At 39.2% G+C, this 19697-nt stretch overlaps 3 protein-coding genes across 3 annotated transcripts in view; 1 reads left to right on the forward strand and 2 right to left on the reverse strand.

Annotated features, from left to right (window-relative positions):
• Positions 1-1172, reverse strand: part of LOC114546128 (uncharacterized) — a 19292-nt gene extending 18120 nt beyond the window's left edge. Inside the window, exon 1 of the mRNA XM_028564793.1 lies at positions 1103-1172. Coding sequence (XP_028420594.1) covers positions 1103-1172 — 70 coding nt within the window. The remainder of the gene's footprint in view (positions 1-1102) is intronic.
• The window catches only part of LOC114546120 (low affinity immunoglobulin gamma Fc region receptor II-like), a 1096214-nt gene that overhangs the window by 426683 nt on the left and 649834 nt on the right, over positions 1-19697 (reverse strand). The window lies entirely within an intron of this gene.
• LOC114546131 (uncharacterized) lies at positions 1935-15954 on the forward strand. The gene is made up of 4 exons (XM_028564795.1): positions 1935-2039; positions 10984-11331; positions 14516-14863; positions 15692-15954. Exons 1-4 carry the CDS (start codon positions 1991-1993, stop codon positions 15952-15954), a joined length of 1008 nt encoding a protein of 335 aa, XP_028420596.1. The 5' UTR covers positions 1935-1990.

The raw sequence follows: 19697 nt of genomic DNA on the forward strand, positions 1-19697 counted from the left end.
CCTTCTGGAGAAGGCAGCACCACCAACAACCTTCGTCATACTTCCTCAGCCCTTGTGTCCTCGCTCCTGTTTTTTTGTCCTCCTCCCACACACCTCCCTTCCTTTCCTTTTTTTAAATAAACCTGATTTTTTTGAACGTTGCATTTGGGTCCGTTCTGTATCCCAGCCGTAACAACCTCCTTCCTTGTCACGTGTCACTGTTCGAGTTATCAGGAAATTTTTTTTTATTGTGTATTTGAACATCAGGAAATATTAGGTAAAAACAAACTTATGGAACAGCACACATCACAATGAACACAATAACAGGTTGTGAACAGCTGTTATCAGAATCTCAGTATCATCTAGATCAGCGGGGTCCTCAGTGTGTTTTAGGCCAAGGACCCCTAACCTGAAAGAGACACGAGCAGGGACCCCCGACTACATATATTGTATGTTGCATGATAAACTAGGCCTACCATAATGTTTGGTATGGTGCCCTGCAATACTAAGCTACTATTTACGTATTCATATATCATCATGTTTTAATGTCAAAACATATATGTGGAAGGCACAGTGAGTCCATTAGCTGAACTGTATCTGTGGATGGCTAGCATAGTGGCTAATAGTTATCGGCTGTTTTTCCTTTTTACGAATAGGCCGATTTATCTATTCCAATAAAATGTTGCATTCATGTTAGTGCATTTTTCGGGTCTATTTCAATTTTGGGGGAAGAAACTTTCCAAAAGGTATTAAACAATAATTTGGTGCCCTCCCCCTCTGCAATGACTCTGAGGACCCTCTAGGGGTCACTGACCCCCTGTTGAAGATCACTGATCTAACTTATTGGGTGAGGAGTGGGGCACAGCTGGACAGCCACAAGATATATGCAGATAAATGAATCCACACCTTTGAGAATCTACTGAACCTGCACGTCTTGGGACTTTAGTGTCATTTACTAAATTATGAAACTCGTAATGCAACATTAGCATTATGGAGATGTTACTGTAAATGGACTGCAGTTCTACAGTGCTTTATTTAATCTTATTGACAACTCAAAGAGCTTTTCACACACTGATGTCTTGCCCAAGTACACTTGGACATGTAGACTGCAGGGCCCACTGACCTTCCAGTTGGTAGATGACCACTCTACCGCCTGAGCTGCCCCCGAGGTCTTTGCTATGACAACTTGACATTAACCAAGACAACATAAAAAAATGTCATAGCGGTAGAGTTTAGATTCTCTGCCCGAGCCCAAGCCCAAAGTTGTCTTCGTTAGCTGTACAGCTGACTCAGCCCCGGGGTGCAAGGAGCCAAACCTGGAAAGGGCCAGAGGGCCAGAGGGCCACGTGGACCGGGAGAGCTTCAGATCTGTTAGGATGGAGATGGAGCCAACATTAGTATCTCTTATCAGCAGTGATCCACTGCAGCACTCAGTTTCCAGTTTATTAGGTACAGCTAGAATGAAGTCTAATACAACAGTAATGCAATGCATCCTCGAACATCATAACTGTCATGAATAATGTTCAGTTTGTGTTAATTCAACTGTGTAATTGTTTTGGAGGATGTAGTATGTGGCTTTTTAACTGAATTGTGTTACAGTGACAGGTCTTTGTATTTATCGACCTTGTTTATACCAATGAGATAAATAACTAGTAGTAATGTGTTTACTTGCTTAAGAGCTTGAATTTCATATCATGTGTATTACAGAAGTTATTTCTAATAACCATCTTATGTTAATAAGTTAACCTTCTGTTGCTGCTCTTGCAAAATGTATGCAGATTCAGCTGTCCTGTAAGACCCACCCTCTCATGCATATACCTACCTCTTCCTAGTGCAGCGTCGGGGAAATTCTCAACGCATCAAGACTTGTCAGAGAGCAACACAATAGCAGATCACAGCCACCAACTGCTCCCCTAGTCCTAGCGTTGAGGAAATTCTCTAAATATCTACTGCCAGAGAGAACAGTGTCGGGATACAAAGACGACTGCAGATCACCACTCTGTCAGATCTCATGGCTCCATTTCTATTCCTGTTGTTCCTTCTTTCTGAAGCAGCTTCTGGTAAATATCAGCTGTTATTGTGAAAATATTCATGTAGACTTTAAAGGTTTTTGAAGATACAATGATGTCATCTTGTTGAAAGGAAATGTGAATGTGTTTAAAACAATATAAAGTATTATCATTATGATCATCTGTTTAATTTACAGTCAAGTTCAGTTTTTGTAAGTAAATGTTTGACTAAAAATAATTCTCAAATTTAGGCTTGTATGTAGTTGTATTTAAGTATGAATAGTGCATATTTAATGGTATTTCCTTACACACAGTAATGGGTAATGGGTTTCGCAAGTGTTGTGTTCAACTTTGTCAGTAACTTGAAATATAAGAGAGTGATCGGGCTGTTTCAGACTGTTTCCTAAAACAGGAAGGAAAACTGGCAAAATGTAGGATATGGTAAATCACAACTATCAATATCACTTCCCCATCTGCCAGTCACAAGATCTGACCATAATTACACTTGTGCTTTCCATAAACTGTCGTTTCTGTAGTCTTTTGTTTCAGTTGAAACCCTGGCAGTGGTAAGCGATCGTGAGAGCAAATAAGAAAATATCAAAACATAATTCAAACTGATGTGCGCATTGGCAACAGACGGCTGAAGAAGCCGAAAAATAGCCTGTATTACCTCCTCTTAAAATCTATATCTTTAATAAATATAGCCATCAGTGAATATTACCGGGATTGTCGGTCTCTAAATGTTTTAACTTTTATGAGCGCACCTCTCTCTCTCTCTCTCTCTCCTCACACCAAGCACCGCCTGCAGTCTTCTTACGGTGACGCCGTTATCAATCGACCTATTGATTGGTCAGTAGGCGGCAGAGGTGTCAATTCCAGGTCCAGAAAGTAAAAGTCCTGCCATGTGTTTATTCCACCAATGAACTCAGCCAGCTGATTTCACTAATTAGCAGCTGATTTCACTAATTAGTAGTGAAATCAGCTGGCTGAGTTCATTGGTGGAATAAACACATGGCAGGACTTTTACTTTCTGACCTGGAATTGACACCTCTGGTAGGAGGTGCTTTTACACCGGTTGATCTCTGATCTCTAACTTAACCTCCCGACCAGGTTAGGTGATCAGCATGAGTTACCACGGCGATTGAACCCGATAACAACTAATCCACCTTCGTAGTACAGAAAATCCTGGGTTGAGCCTGAAGTTAGCTCGTTAACGCCAAATCGTGTAGTACAGGCCTCTGGTGTGTGTGCGGCGCTCTCTTTCTTTCTTTAATTTTTTTTTTCTTTATTGCAAATCAAGTACAATGACAACTTCAAAAATACATATATATCAGGTGTTAGGAGGTACAAACATATGTACAAAAAACATATTTGCAATTACAAAAATTACAAATATCAAGAGTGTTTAAACGGATAGGTTTCCACACAGCAAAATTTCTCTTTGCTCTTATTGAGGTTGAATGGAGACGATATTCGCCCTGATTGGGCGAAAAGAGAGCGAATTGCCGAGGCAACAAAACAAACTTGACGAAAGTTTAACTTTATTCAAACGAGGACCACTTGAGAACCAAAAAGTCTGATCAAGAGGTTATCAGAGCTGTATCATGAAAATTTGTATGTGATTAAAATATTTCTACACGAGCATTGGTACTTGTATCAACACAAATTGTGATTTATATGACAAACAAACTTAGTCAGGGCACACACACCACTAAATAGACCACTGTATGTGTTAGTTTAAACACGCAAACTTTTCAGCTAGCCGACACGCCAATCGCCTAATACTTGTGCATTTGTTTGATTACATGTTTTGTTGGCGAACATTGACGCTTGTATCAACAAGGAATGTTGTTTATGAGTGGTTAATAACTACTTGCTAGCTACCTATGCTACCTTGCTAGACCTTCCTCCAGGAAGTGGAACATCGTGGATATAGACTACAGCAGATATATTAGGCAAAGTTTTTCCAAAAAGTAACAGTCAGTGCCGCTGCTAGCCATTTTGATGACCTAAGCACAATTTCTTTATAGCGCTCCCCCCCCCCATCAAAAAAAGTCACACAATTTTACTTTACTTTGTAAACACACTATGTAGAACAGCTAAAACACACAGATTCAAGTATTGAGAAGAGCATAATATTATAAAATAAACCAAAGATTTTCCAAAATTAATCAAATCAAATGAAATTGGTACTGTTGTGGAGTCTACAGACTTGCTGGGGTTGATGTGTGCTTGAAGTGCTTGTAGATGGTTGCTTGTCATCAGTATCTTCTTCTTCTCCACCTGCTCCTCCTTGTACATATCTCAGCATTGACCCTGCATTAATTTAGAAATATGAAGAAAAAGGATCAGTATAGAAAGAGAACAAATATTCAAACAAGAATCTTATGCCAATACCATGGATAGCAGTTTTTTTTGGGCTTGTTTCTAAAGTGTAGTTGCTTATTTGGGCTTGTTCCCAGCTCCATAGTAAGTTGTCAAGCAGTTTGTCTTGCCTGTTCCTTCTGTCCCTCCCCTTTACCCATACAAACAGGAGACAGCAGGTTTTTCCCACCCACATCCTGCTTCTAATTGGCTCTGACCCAGATGGCAACAAGTACTAGACAATCAGAGACAGAGCAGGGCAATCTGTTTTTTCTGTTTAGGAAAACGTCAGTGAGTGATGAGAAAGATAATGGTGGTGTTATTCTTCATATATATGAGGCTAAAGTGTTACGATTCTTAAGAATTTTTTTTAGACCAAGCCTCATCCTCAACTGTTCAAATGGTTTGGACTGGAATGGGTTTTAAACCTGTTTAGTTTATTTAAGTCTTTTCTAAATCACTCATTTGTTTATCAGAGCAGGAGCCACTTTATTTGCGGCACACTGAGATTATCAATAATTTCTCCTGTTTTTGGGTTATAGTTATTTAAAATGGGATCTTCTGCAGTCCCTGCAATAATAAATAATGAATTTGTGAATTCAGGATGATATTTATTTGTGTGTGCAAATTTTAATTATCAGAGGTTTACTGTGTATATAATGTACTTGGTACATCAGTCTATATTTGATATCCCATCAGTTTTCTCATGTTAAATAATGTTAAAAGGTGGTTTAACTAACTCTTGTAATCATTGTCCTGAAGCTCAATATCTAAAGTAAAGTAACAGCTAGCTGGCGTCAGTTACTTGTAAAATGCAGATAATGTTTAACTGTAAAATCTCAATTTAGCTTGCACCTAAGTTATAACATATGAGTTTGCTAACATTTGCAATAATGTCAGCTAGTTTTAGATGTATGCAGGCTAATCATTACATTAGCAGCACATTTCCCATATTTAAGAATGATTAAACATGGACTTACCTGTAAGTCATGCACGGGCATCATCTCACAGTTTAGTCTTCTTTCTTTTCTCTGCTCCTGACTCCTGCTGTCTTTTCGAGGCCATTTCCAAAAAAGTTGACTTAGCCTGCTGTCAAACTTCATCAGGCACAATCCAAGAGACCACTGAGATAGGGAAGGGCACCCACGGGAGCTTGGGAAGTTCAGTGTGTGTGTTGTGGGGGGCACCATCGTTACTTTCTTCAGCAATTAAATATATTTCTTGTTCTGCCTGTTTTGTTATATACATGTTAAAAAAGTGCCTAATATTTCTATTCTGAAATATTATCAGCATTATAATTATTATGACTATGATGATTTTTCATTAGTGCCCCCTCAGCACTTGGTGCCCTACACAGCGTGTGATGCCCGTGGTGGGAACGGCGCCGCTGGTAACAGTATAAGGACAGCTCCAAAATAAGTGCATGGCTGTTTCTCGATCAACTCCACAGAAAGAGCAGTCAGTGTCATTTTTTTTGTCTTCGCAAATAATGTTTTGCTGGATAGCACAGATGAAGAAGTTTATAACAGACATCTCAAGGTTTTTTGTTATTAAATATCTTGAAGGTAATGTCCAAACTTTGAAGTAACTGAAGTAATGGATTACATATGGTGGTAACAATGTACTTTTGAAAGAGGGATCAGATCCTTCTGTTTCGGGTTGAAGGGCTTAATAAAATACATATTTCCCCCTATTATTGTGTCATTCAATGACAACAGACAAGAAGAATGAAGTGGTTCAGTGTTACCTCTAAATAATATCATCACACCTTTGGGAATAGCATCCATTACAATAGCAAACTCTTTTGGTGTGACAGGGATGTTATAGCAAGACAACAATTCAGAGTAATTCATTAGAAGACCATCTGCATTGAATAACTTTGAAAAACACAAGGAGCCGCCCGCGGCCCCGGAGATACCGGTGTTGTGTGCCTTCTGGTTGTTCCACCTACTGGTTTCCGAGCTGTGTCCGAGCCTGTCCAGATGCCGTGTATACCTATCAAAAGCAACTGGCCAACAACATTTTACTGGCCTTTGCATGTCGCACCTCAATATACTGTACAGAACTGAACTGAATATCTGAGCACTACATTACTACAACATTCTACAGAGGGGAAAAATGTGTTTTAAAAGTAATTAGGATGAATGAAACAACTCATTAGTTTGGCCTCAAATACAGACATGATCCCTTAATAAAAACAGCTGCTTACGCATAGATGCCAACATTTACAGGTTATAACCTAGTTCATTCTTACACCAATGTTTCCAAAGTTCTGTTTAAAGGGGTGATAGAATGATTATATAGAGTATTTCACACTGTTCCTTATGGTCTCCTAATGGAGTATGTAACATTGGTTGGGCTGAAAATGGCCTGGTTGATATTTTATTGGCCCTTATGCATCCCTGTGTTTTGGCCCTATTTGTAACTTTTCTTCCAAATATGGTATGCTCGTGAATATTTAGATGAGCTGCGGCGCTGATTGGTTGAGTGAATTGCCACACGCAGACATTAGAGACGCGCTGATTGGATGAGCGAATCCCCAATACACACACATTAGAGACGTGACAGAATCTCATATTCCAGACACTGCAATGTTTCATTACCAAATTCACTTCTGAGACTTTTTTATGTGAGAAATCAACTATATAAAGCTCAAATATGGGCCGTTTTACGAAAATTGATGGATAATTGCAAACATGGTAAGACTGTGTGTCGGACTTCAGCGGCGGTGTTGCTGCCTCGCCGCCCGGCCTGCCTTCCTTCACAGACCCCGGCCTGCTGTGAGCTCCGTTAGGCTGGCAGCCCTGACAGAGCTCCAGGGGCCTGTAACTCCCCTCTTCCTGCTAGCTAAATGGCCCGTTGTGTGAGAGTGAGAGCGCGGTCAGCGAGTTGTTACACCAGCAATCTCTTACCACATGTTACACACAATGTCACGCCACTTAGCTATACAACACATACCTAAATGTCTTATAAAGCTAGACCCAAATGCAAGACTCAAAGACAACAGAGGGTTTATTTGGATTAAAGGGATAGGTAAGGGAGAGGGGATGGGAGGAGGCGGACACCAAGGAACGGAGCGAACGGAGGCATGATGCCTGTGGCTGGGGAAGGTGAGTTCCCCCTGAAGGAAAGTTCAGGGGGAACAGGGAGGCAGAGGAAGAGACACTGGAAACCAGGGAGCCGAGGAGCAGAAGAGGGGGAGACTGGAAGCGGAAGCAGAGGCGCAATGGAGCGGGGAGCCGCGAGGAGGGGACCGGGTGGTGAGGCCAGCTGACTGGAGACAGCGGAGCGTGGTGAAGGTGATGACGTCAGGAATCAAACAGAGAAAGGGATTTATGCAAAAGAACAGACAAAGGCAAATACCCAAGATTTCTGGAGGAGCTTGTAACATGTGTCACCAGGGGACTCATGTATAACCGTTGCGTACGCTGGTTTTCACGGACACTTTGTGATGTATAAAAAATGTACTTGACATGAGAATGTGCGGCCTGTCACGCAAGCTGTTGAGAAGTCGTGAGAATGTGCGGGCCATCCGCAAAGTCTTTTCCGGCTCTGTAACGTGAATTCTAACTGAAAAGTGCCGAAAATCAATGAACATTACAAAATAAAGTTTCCACTAAAGTTACTGGCATACGTTTGTGACATTGTCTATGAAAAATCATAATTATATCCGCTGATACACCATAAAAGTTGGATCATATTATGTGGAAAATGTTTCACATCTTTCAAAATACCAACTGTTTAATTTGCAGGCTACTTAATCTGTTAAACATGAGGATGGGAAATGAATTAACTATCCACTTAGAAAATACTTTCAGTCATCCTCTGTATTTCCCATAGATGAAATATCTTACTGGCAACAAAAAGATCAGCACGGAAAATGCAATAGTGTCTGTGATTCTTTTTTTTAACTCTCTTTTTATTCGTACAGAACAATCGAGTTACAGTCTCACATGAAATACATTCGTTTTACTTTTTCATTTCAAAACAAAAACCCCTGTGGTCTCCATCCTCCAAACCCACCCCCTCATCAGAACCTCTGTGCGTCTCAGTATGTCAACAATCAAACAAAAGATAATAGTGAGTCACCTGTACATTTACACAAAATCCAGTGATATTAAAAAATAAAATAATAAATAAATAAATAAATAAAAAGCCATCCCAATAGTACGTAAGACAATAATGCAGACTTCATTAGGCCTCTGCCATCAAACTGTCAAAGTGCTTTACATGTCATTAGGGAATCTCAGGAAGAGACTTAAGTTTTTCAAAATACGTTATTAATGGGTTCCAGATACCATAAAAAAGGTCGTCAGACCCCCTAAGTGCATACTTTATCTTCTCCAATTTCAGATACATCATAAGATCAGTCAGCCATACAGATACTTTTGGCGGACATGGGGATTTCCAATGTAAAAGAATTTGCCGCCTGGCAATCAAAGTTGAGAAGGCTAATACATCCTTGTATCTAGCAAGCATTCACCAAGTATATACATTAGGCTCACATCCTATTTCTATAACTTCAGATAACGTTTTGTAGACCCCTGACCAAAAGTGATCCAAACGTGGGCATGACCAGAACATGTGGGTCAAGGTTGCTGGAGCACTATTACACTTGCTACAATTTTCATTCATGCCTAAAAATATTTTTGCCAGTTTAGCTCTAGAAAAATGTGTCCTATGTAAAACTTTAAACTGGATTAAGCTCAAACGAGCACAGGATGTTGTCCCATTTACCCTACGCACAGCTTCCTCCCATGTACTATCCGATATCGTCTCTCCTAGTTCATCATCCCACTTTGCTTTAATCTTATCCAGAGTATTGTCGCTATGGGAAGTGATGATATTATAAATTCTGGAGATAAGTCCCTTTAATTTAGAAGACACTTCCAAGATATCATCCAAACCGGATGGCTCTGGTACATTTGGAAAAGCCAGTGTCTGTGATTCTATAGCTGCTGAGGCACAGACATCCATGGCGCACAGGAGGCAGGACGCACTGATCCATCTCCCCAGGAACAAACGCTGTGTCGGGGGGGGGCAAACTCATGTGATGCGTAATTGATCCCGTGGATGATTTGTAGGCTATTAACTGAACAAGGTGTACCGGTCCACCAAACACTGCGCTGTCTTGACTGTCTTGATTTTGCACATATTTCTGTTACTCTATTCCTATTTACTATTTCATTATTTCATCCATGCGTGGCACAGCGGATCCATCTGCACTGTCAGCTGCCGTGGAGACGCTGGCCTCACTAACCTCTCCTCCTCTGAGTCTGTTCTCCCTCACGCTGGACTCAGTTTCACTGAGCGTACTAACACACAGAAAATAAATGGCATTACATCAGTGAGTTCAAACTGCTTATTGTGCGTAATTTGGACTGAGACTGAGATGCATGTTGTTCTGTTGTGGCGCTGCCACTATTCTCTTGATTTCCAGTTTGAATTTTTTAGAATTTCTGCCATGGTTCTGAGTCACCATTTGCCATTCTTGGCATTTTCTTGTATTGCTTATTCAAAATGACAAAACTACAAACAGAAAAAAAAATTCTCGCCTCCACCTCCGCAATCAGCACCTCAACCTCACAGTCGGTGAAGTTTTTTCCCGTCTGGTGAGGTATTACCCATTGGGATTGGATGAAGAATAACGTCGGGGGCGCATAATCACACCACTGCGCCATCACCGCCCATATTAATTTATGTGAGGAGGCAAGGCGGGGTCTGTGGCTAGTTCATGTGCGCTCAATTCACGTGGATTGTCATGTAAATTATAAAGAAAAGGTGCGCAGGACCTGGCGTACGCCCGGTTTTATACATGTGGATATTTCTGTGCGTAGGTACTTATCAAGTGTTGGCCGTACGCTATGTTCTGGTATGAAAGCTGCGCAGTCTTTTATAAATGTAAATGTTTTAGGCAGTACTGGTATCGGTATCGGAAAATCTCTAGTTTAAATTCTCTTCTTGATTGGAGCTGATGACTGGCAGGTGAGTACGCCAGGAGAGGCGATGACCAGATGAAGAACAGGTGTGGGAAGTCAACTGGCCGGTGCAATTACAGGGGAAGGGAAAACAAGGGAGAAACAGAGAGAGGCAGAGAAAACAGAGAAAACAGCAGGACACACAGTGGAAAACAAAACAACAGAAAACTCACAGCCAGCTGATCCCAACCATCACACCCCTGGTGTCTGTTGTTCTGTGGTGTTTTAGAGACGCTGACTGAGGATGAGATCAGATCAGCTGTTCAAATCTAAGGAGGTGATAAGACCTGAACTATTAATCTTAGCCTGGCTGTTAGCCAGCTCTGGAGCAGGCTAGCTGCAAAGAATAAATCTCCATGGTTACTTGGCTGGTTTAATTCAACCTGCTTTTGTGCAACAAGTCAAAGCTAAATTCATCCATGATAATTGATTATCCTGGTTTTGTGCAACAGCCCCCTGGTGTCTGTTGTTCTGTGGTGTTTTAGAGACTCTGACTGAGGAAGAGATCAGATCAGCTGTTCAAATCTAAGCAGATGCTAAGACCTGAACTATTAATTAGAAATTGATCAGCTTCATGAGTCTTCATGTGTTTTGCAGTGTTACACCTGATGGAGGTCTTTAGAAATACCATGACTTTTATTATTGTTTTTCAGGCCTGATTGTAGTAACAGTGGATCCTGGAGATGATGCCATTCTGCCATGTCAGGCTGCTGATTCCTCCATCAGAGTTGTAGAGTGGAGCAGACCTGACCTGAAGCCAGATGACATCCTCTATTTCAGAGATGAATACTGGAATACAACCTACCAGCATCCAGACTATAAGGACAGGGTGGAGCTGGTGGACAGAGATCTGAAGGGCAAAGACATGTCTTTAATTCTGAAGAATGTGAGCAGACATGACACTGGAACATACAAGTGTATAGTTATAACCCGTGGTTCTGGACGTACAAAGGGAGACACTGACTCTTACCAAATCATAACCATCCGTCTGCAGGTTATAGGTGAGTGAGTCTCTCTCCGTGAGTTTTTCTAGGTATCATGTTGTAGCTGCAGCTAGGGTCTCCAATTCATCGTCATTCATTCATGTTTTCCTAAGTTTTCTCTTAAATATGTTCTTAACGAAATGTCTATGAAAAGTCTACGTCTGATTTATGATGTGTTCTTAAACCGCAGAATTGTTTGCAGGTGTGTGCTTAGGATGATGAATCCCCATGTCTTCATAAATTGAAAGCTCGTGTCCATTGCTCCTATTCAGCATAGGTAAATGCCCCATTAATTCCCATAAAAGGGCATGTGTTATGTTCAAAAGATGTGGCAGAGATAGTGGAGGCCTCGAATCAAAAGAAAGAAAACTTTAGCAATTCTGAAGTGGAGGCACTGCTGCAAGAAGTTAACAAAAAAAAGAGACATATTTAGTACCGTTAGCAGTGAAAACTAAGCAGCAAATAAAACCGATGCATGGAATGCAAGTACTCATGCAGTGAACGCTGTATCCGGAGAAGGGCGCAGAACCAATGTAGTAAAATAGAAATCGTTTGATTTGAAATCTGAGGCAACAAAAATTACTTCAAAACATAGAAGATACTCTTGGCGTATATGTTCGGATTTTCCGTTATGTAGCCCTCCGAAAAGGCTTACCTGGAAGCACACCATGTCATGACTCGTGTTTGTCTATTTATTTTTACATTAAATGACCACAGGTCATAAACCTGAAATACAACAAACAAATAATGACAATATATTATTCATATATACCATGTAAATATATTACTCAAATGATATAATGATGATGATAATAATAATAATAATAATAATAATAATAATAATAATAAAACCAGCAGAGTGCTCCAAACATTCAGCACACATAAGCGGCTAATGATAGCCTAATGCTAAACAGCATCCGGATCGTCGAGCAACCGCTGCAAGTCGCTCACGGCCAACTAACACCGACACAGTGAGGTAAACGTTCAGTGCACAAACATAAAAGTGACTTAAACATGAAACATTATTACTAGACTGCGTGAGTAGTTAGCAGTTACACACCAACGGGCTGTGTGCTCCTGATGACTGTCTGGGTGAGGATGAAATGATTGCCAGGTGCCATAATTAACGTTTCTAGGTGAAGCTGCGCATGCGCACATAATGTAACATATGAGCAACTGAGAAACTTAAAGAAAACACTCGTTCCCATTATAATTGAACACATCAGACCCATTTGCTTTTTTTTTTTCTTTTCATGAGTGAGTTAAAAGTCTCAACAGCATAAATAGCGTGATTAATCACTCATTATTGGATGGCAGCATTCTCCGTTAACATAATTGATGGGAATTGAAGGCAAAGCAAAGCAAGTCTATTTATATAGGCCTTGCACAATTCATACACAATGGCAATTCAAAGTGCTTTACAAATGAGCAGTAGTGTGTATTTATTAAAAGGATACAAATGTGTAATTATGTGTAAAATAATGAAAATAATAAGTTACAAAATGGAGAGAAATGTTAAATTTTAAATTAGAACGGATGAAAATTGTATAGCTACCTATTTTGCGCTAACATGTCTGCTCTAAATAATGTGAAAGAGTGCTCTTGAGTGTACGTAGATCGTGTTCTTACCTAAGAACAAATCCCAAATAAGAAAACATTGGTGAATGCCAGAATATTTGTGAAAACTGTGCAAGTGGAGTTTAAGAACACATTTGTTCCTAAGAACGTTTGGTGAATGAGGCCCAATCAGTTCAAATGATCTTAACTGATAGGTTGGATATTTCAGCCTACATGTTTCAAATGTATTTTATATCTTGTATGTAGTGTACTACACAAGAAGGTTAATCTGGGGACAACCTTCACCCACAGGAATAGCTTAGAATGTGTAAATCTATTATGAGTTTGGGTACAACTGTCACACAGAGGAATTGGAGCCAGGAATGTGGGAATCTATTAGAAGCATCTGCCATGAAAGGTTCAGTTTAAGAGTAAACTGTTCCAACTGAAATAGATATCTCATGCTGTGTGAGCACAAAAAGAGTTTAAAAGGGATCTATTTCTATGTACATGTTGGTCACCCTTGAGCAGACACGTCTGTGTGCTCATGGTTGTGCCAGTGTCATGAAAGTTTGTTCACTGTGTAAATAAAGCTGCAGGTCATCACCCGATATCATTAACATTTAGAGAATATTTTATTCCTGTTAAAGTACTTCTTACTTTCAAAAAACTTTCCTCAAGTAACAAAATGACTCGATAATTGGCACTTGAAAAATGTGCTTAGAAAGACATTACAATGTTTTGATCGGTGATCATTTTGGATATCCAGAACGTCATTCTTCCTCTCCAGAAACAACATTTTATATATCTGAAAACGGAAATCTTATGAAGAACTTTATTTTCAGATACAATTTAGTTATTGCTTGTCATAATTTTAATTTCAGATATCCAGAATATTATTTTAAATATCTGATATACATTTTGACTAGTACAAATGTAAATATAAACACATCAGAAATACACATTAAATAGACATAAGATAAAAGTATAAAGAAAGTATTATAAGAAATATAATTAGTAGAATTAGTTATAATAATAATAATAATAATAATAATAATAATAATAATAATAATAATAATAATTAATTTAAAAAAAGTAAACTCCCTTATATAAACCGAAGGTATATATTCACAGATATAAAGATGAGTAAGGTTGTTGTTGTTCAGGAGAAACCAAAATCTACAAATCATTTCTGGTTATCTGATTTTTTGGATATCTGAAATTGAAAGCCTTGATGACCAAAGTGACGTCATATGTTCTAGGAAGAATGACGATATGTTCTTTTGACTAAGAAGAATTGAAATATGGATATCTGCAGTCACGCATATATAACAGTTTTATATCTGAGTGCAGCAACACATTTCCTACAGCAGGACACCTGGTGTCTGTTGTTTTCTGGTGTTTTAGAGACGGTGACTGAGGAAGAGATCAGATCAGCTGTTCTAATCTAAGGAGATGATAAACTTGAACAATTGATTAGAAGTTAATCAGCTTCATGCGTCTCAACAACTGTTGACCTTGTCAGAATAAAGTCCTGTGATATCTTTATTAATTAACATCCCTTCTGCAGTGTTACACCTGATGGAGGTCTTTTGAAATACCGTGACTTTATTATTGATTACTATTGTTTATTATTGTTTTTCAGACCTACCTATGGTAACTGTTGATCCTGGACATGATGTCATTCTGCCATGTCAGGCTGCTGATTCCTCCATCAGAGCTGTAGAGTGGACCAGACCTGACCTGGAGCCAGATATTGTCCTCTTATACAGAGACGGACACCTGGATGCAGCCGACAAGCATCCATCCTTTAAGGACAGGGTGGAGCTGGTGGACAGAGATCTGAAGGACGGAGACGTGTCTTTAATTCTGAAGAATGTGACTATCAACGACACTGGAACATACGAGTGTGGAGTTAAAACCAATTGTTTAACACGTAAAAAGAGAGACACCAACTCTGACCATATCAGAATCATCCATCTGCTGGTTCCAGGTGAGGTAGTCTCTCTCAGTGAGTGTTTCTGAGTATCAGGTTGTAGCTGCAGCTCCTCTAGAGTCTCCCATGATGAGTTGGTCCCAGAGAGTCAGACAGAGAGACAATCAGTTCAAATCATCTCAACATTTAGAGAATATTTTACTCCTGTAAAAGTACTGTAAGAAATGTTACCTTAAAGTTAAAGTACTTCTTACTTTCAATAAACTTTCCTCAAGTAACAACAAAATAACTCGATAATTAACACTTGAAAAATGTTCTTAGGTAAAAGTAAAAAATAAGTCATTACAATGTTTTGATCGATGATCATTTCAAATATCTAAAACGTCATTCTTACTCTCCAGAAACAATTTAGAAATCTGAAAACAGAATTCTTCCGAAGAACTTCAATTGCAGATACAATTTTATTATTGCTGGTCATAATTTTAATTTCAGATATCCAGAATGTTATTTTAAATATCTGATTTACATTTTGACTAGTATAAATATAAATGTAAACACATCACAAATACACATGAAATAGACATTAGATAAAAAATACACAAAGTATTATAAGAAATAGAATTAGTAGAATTAATAATAATAATAATAATAATAATAACAATAAAAAAAGATCTTTTTTGACTAAGAAGAATTGAAATACAGATATCTGCAATAAATATCCAGTATAGCTATTAAATGTTAAAACTGCTTGTCTGGTACGTGTTGTGTTGTGATTGGTGGATTTAAACAATAGGAAATAGATGTTTTAAACCACCGTGGTGCTGCAGTCACACATAACAATACCATGACTTTTATTGATTACTACTATTGTTTATTGTTTTTCAGACCTGATGGAGGTAACAGTGCGCCCTGGAGATGATGTCATTCTGCCATGTCAGGTTGCTGATTCCTCCATCAGAGCTGTATTGTGGACCAGACCTGACCTGGAGCCAGAGTACGTCCTCTATTACAGCGATGGACACCTGGATCCAACCTACCAGCATCCATCCTTTAAGGACAGGGTGGAGCTGGTGGACAGAGATCTGAAGGACGGAGACGTGTCTTTAATTCTGAAGAATGTGAGCAGACACGACGCTGGAACATACTGAGTGTCGAGTTAAAACCGATGGTTCAACACGTAAAAAGAGAGGCATTGAGCCAATCAGAATCATCCGTCTGCAGGTTCCAGGTGAGTGAGTCTCTCTCAGTGAGTTTTTCTGAGTATCAGGTTGTAGCTGCAGTTTCTAACATCAGAGAGGATGAAAGCTGCTCCACTATCCACACATCTACTGACTCATGTTGTTTCATCTTCAGATTCCAAAGGAAACTTTCTTATATACGTTGTGGCAGCAGGTGTTGGTCTGATTTTGAAATCTGTCCTGAAATATAAAATATATAATAACAGGAGATCAGAATAACCTGCTGCTGCTGCTGATGATGCTTCGTCCGATCAGCTCCTCGACAACTCCCAGAGCTCTATACAGCTGACTGGTTTCTCATGTCCTGTATGTATAAAATGATTTTCATTACTTTTGTGGGTGTGAGGTCATATGCAGATCTGCTATTTGGTCTGTTTGCCCCCCGGGGTTTGTGTATCTGAGTCTGGGATCTGTATTATCTGAAGCGCTGAGCTCCTCTATGGTCTCTCCTTGATGAGATGGTCCCAGAGGAGGACAGAGATTCACTTCAAATTAACTTTACCTTTTACAGAACTATAATATTTACTTGAGTATAAATTGCTTCAAAGAAATGAAAAAGGTTTGAATGAGTAAGGGATAATGTAGAGAATGTAGGCTGATTCAAGACCTGATTCAAGTCTTGATCACCCTGTCGCGGTTGTATTCGCTAAAACAACCAGCTCGCTCTACATTATCCCGCTTATTACATGGCTACCTACCAAATAAATCAATAATTTGACACAAAATGTTGATTTAAAAAAGAAGTTTATTTATTTAAAACTGAATGTATTGCTTGCGCTAAAGAAAATAGTCCGTTCCGTCTCTACAGTAGCAATCCTGCGTCCATAGCAACGTTAACTACGTAGCTTTTTAATGCAGCCCATCGTCTATTACGCAACACCACCTTACGGGCTGTGGTAGTAGATGTATATTTTATGGGGTGCTGCCGTGGTGGACAAAATACCCAGCTGCTGTTTTAGTCACTGCAGGAATTGACACAACATTAGCTGAAGTGTTGTAGTGAGCTAGCGGGCTATCGGCTGCTCTACTTCACATTAAACTGAACATTTCCGTTGACGGTGAAGTGAGACACGGTGAATGGCTTCTTTGGGAATATTTATGTATTTATGTCCTCATTCATCTTGTGTCCTTTTTGCATAGCCGCTGCATGTTGACACACCTGTAACGTAAACGTTGCAATGTAAGCTAACTAATTAGCGGCTGAAGTTACTGCGTAGCGATCATAGACGGTATATAAAGATGTGGTGATCATAGACGGTATATAAAGATGTAGAGATCATAGACGGTATATAAAGATGTGGTGATCATAGACGGTATATAAAGATGTAGAGATCATAGACGGTATATAAAGATGTGGTGATCATAGACGGTATATAAAGATGTGGTGATCATAGACGGTATATAAAGATGTAGAGATTATAGACCGTATATAAAGATGTAGAGATCATAGACCGTATATATAGATGTAGAGATCATAGCGGTATATAAAGATGTAGAGATCATAGACGGTATATAAAGATGTAGAGATCATAGACGGTATATAAAGATGTAGAGATCATAGACGGTATATAAAGATGTAGAGATCATAGACGGTATATAAAGATGTAGAGATCATAGACGGTATATAAAGATGTAGAGATCATAGACTGTATATAAAGATGTAGAGATCATAGACGGTATATAAAGATGTAGAGATCATAGAGCGGTATATAAAGATGTAGAGATCATAGACGATATATAAAGATGTAGAGATCATAGACCGTATATAAAGATGTAGAGATCATAGACCGTATATAAAGATGTAGAGATTATAGACGGTATATAAAGATGTGGTGATAGGGGCTCATCAGATCTGCTGTCATTGCTTGAATTGGAGGACAGAAGTTGCTCCACGTTTCCCCACTTTTTGCCACAGTTGATAAATTATCCGGACATCTTTCAGCGGATTGATTGATTGATAGCTCTCCTCCAGAGTGAACAGAACTGTATCCATGGCAACACTCTGCTTTTGCATGGCAACGGTGTGTTATCCTTAGCAGCGGTCTGTTATCGAGAAATAACAGACCGCATTCTACGTTAGAATTCAACCATGCCATTTAATAATATAATATAATAAATGCATTATGGTAAAGTCAGTCACTGCCTTTAGAGAACTAGAACATTTTACTCAAGTAAAAGTACTGTTGCTTGGGGCGACCTCTAGCTCACCCGGTAAGAGCGTTCACAGACTCGAGTCACCAACCTCGCCAGACTGTCCAACGGCCGATTATCGGCTTGGTGTGTCAGGGCCCTAAGAGCGTGCGCCCCATGTAGGCTGAGTCCTTTGCAGCGGCCCGGGTTTGAGTCCAACCTGCTGCCCTTTGCTGCGTGTTGTCCCCCATCTCTCTCCCCCTTTCCTGTCTAACCACTGTCACTCTGAAATAAAGGGGAAAAAAAAACCAAAAATAATCTTTTAAAAAGTACTGTTGCTTTAAAGAGAAACAGTTACTTAACTAAAAGTGCTTTTACTATGAATGAATTGTAGTAAAAAACAAATTTAGGCTACTTATTTGATACCTGAAAATTATGCTCAGATGAAAGATGTCAGTTCAAATGTTCTTTAAGAGCAGAATGAAGCAGAAAACACAGAGATGTTCAGACAATATAAACTCAGCAGCAGTACACAGAAATACTTTGCTCCATTAAATGACAAATGTAATCTATTACTTCAGCCCAGCTGTACTCAGCGCTAGTATATTAGGCTATAGCAAGCTTTTAACAGAAAATGATGATTCTTTATTTGTAAATATCAGCAGACGGAGCACCCACCAGATATCTTATAATCAGGTGGAGAGAGCTCTTCAAAATGTCTTCTGTTTGGGTGTTTTGGTAATAATACATTTTATATGGAGGGAATTTTGAATGCTTTTCTGCTGGGTAATATAAAGCCTTGTGGGGCCTTCTAAGAATAATATGTTTTCAGCTAATGATATAATATCAGCTAACATTGAATGGTTTAAACTGAGGAGTTGATTACATTGTGAATATTGTTGTTGTTGTAATTATAAAATCTGATGACGAGTCTGTCTCTAAATAAGATCTTACACTGGATTTATTATCTATGAAATAGATTTACATGAAGTTTGTCAAAGGAAATGTTATGAAATGTGAACTATACCAAAGTGATGATCTTTGAAAGCAGTTGATAATTATTAAATATGAATCGATGGATGAAATAATAATGATCAGAGACATGATGGTTGATAACTCAGTTTTGACATTCAGAAACCTTAATGGGCCTTAAACTGTTGTTCACTGTCCTGGCTCCCAAATGGTGGAACGAGCTCCCTATCGTCATCAGGATGGCCGAAAGCCTACACATCTTCCGCCGAAGGTTAAAAACACATCTCTTCCGACTACACCTCGGATAAAAAAAAAACTTTCATATGTCTCTTTGTAGCTTTGCTTATTTAAAGCTAACGTACTTGCACTTACTACTTGTTGTCTGGAGTTTGAACCTTCACAGTTGAAAGCACTTGATTGTAAGTCACTTTGGATAAAAGCGTCAGCTAAATGACATGTAATGTAATGTAATGTAAATTGTTTCAATCTTTTATCTAGGGCTGTCCTCGACTAAAGAAATTCTTAGTCGACTAACACTTATACAATTTTGT

This window comes from Perca flavescens, chromosome 19 (assembly GCF_004354835.1).
Source record: "Perca flavescens isolate YP-PL-M2 chromosome 19, PFLA_1.0, whole genome shotgun sequence".
In the NCBI taxonomy this organism is placed as follows: Eukaryota; Metazoa; Chordata; class Actinopteri; order Perciformes; family Percidae; genus Perca; species Perca flavescens.

Bases quoted from the DNA above. Each gene is read 5' to 3' on its own strand.
- LOC114546131 (XM_028564795.1), top strand. From the start codon at position 1,991: ATGGCTCCATTTCTATTCCTGTTGTTCCTTCTTTCTGAAGCAGCTTCT. The intron at 11,332-14,515 runs GTGAGTGAGTCT...ATTGTTTTTCAG, and splicing joins CATCCGTCTGCAGGTTATAG to ACCTACCTATGGTAACTGTT. The intron at 14,864-15,691 runs GTGAGGTAGTCT...ATTGTTTTTCAG, and splicing joins CATCCATCTGCTGGTTCCAG to ACCTGATGGAGGTAACAGTG.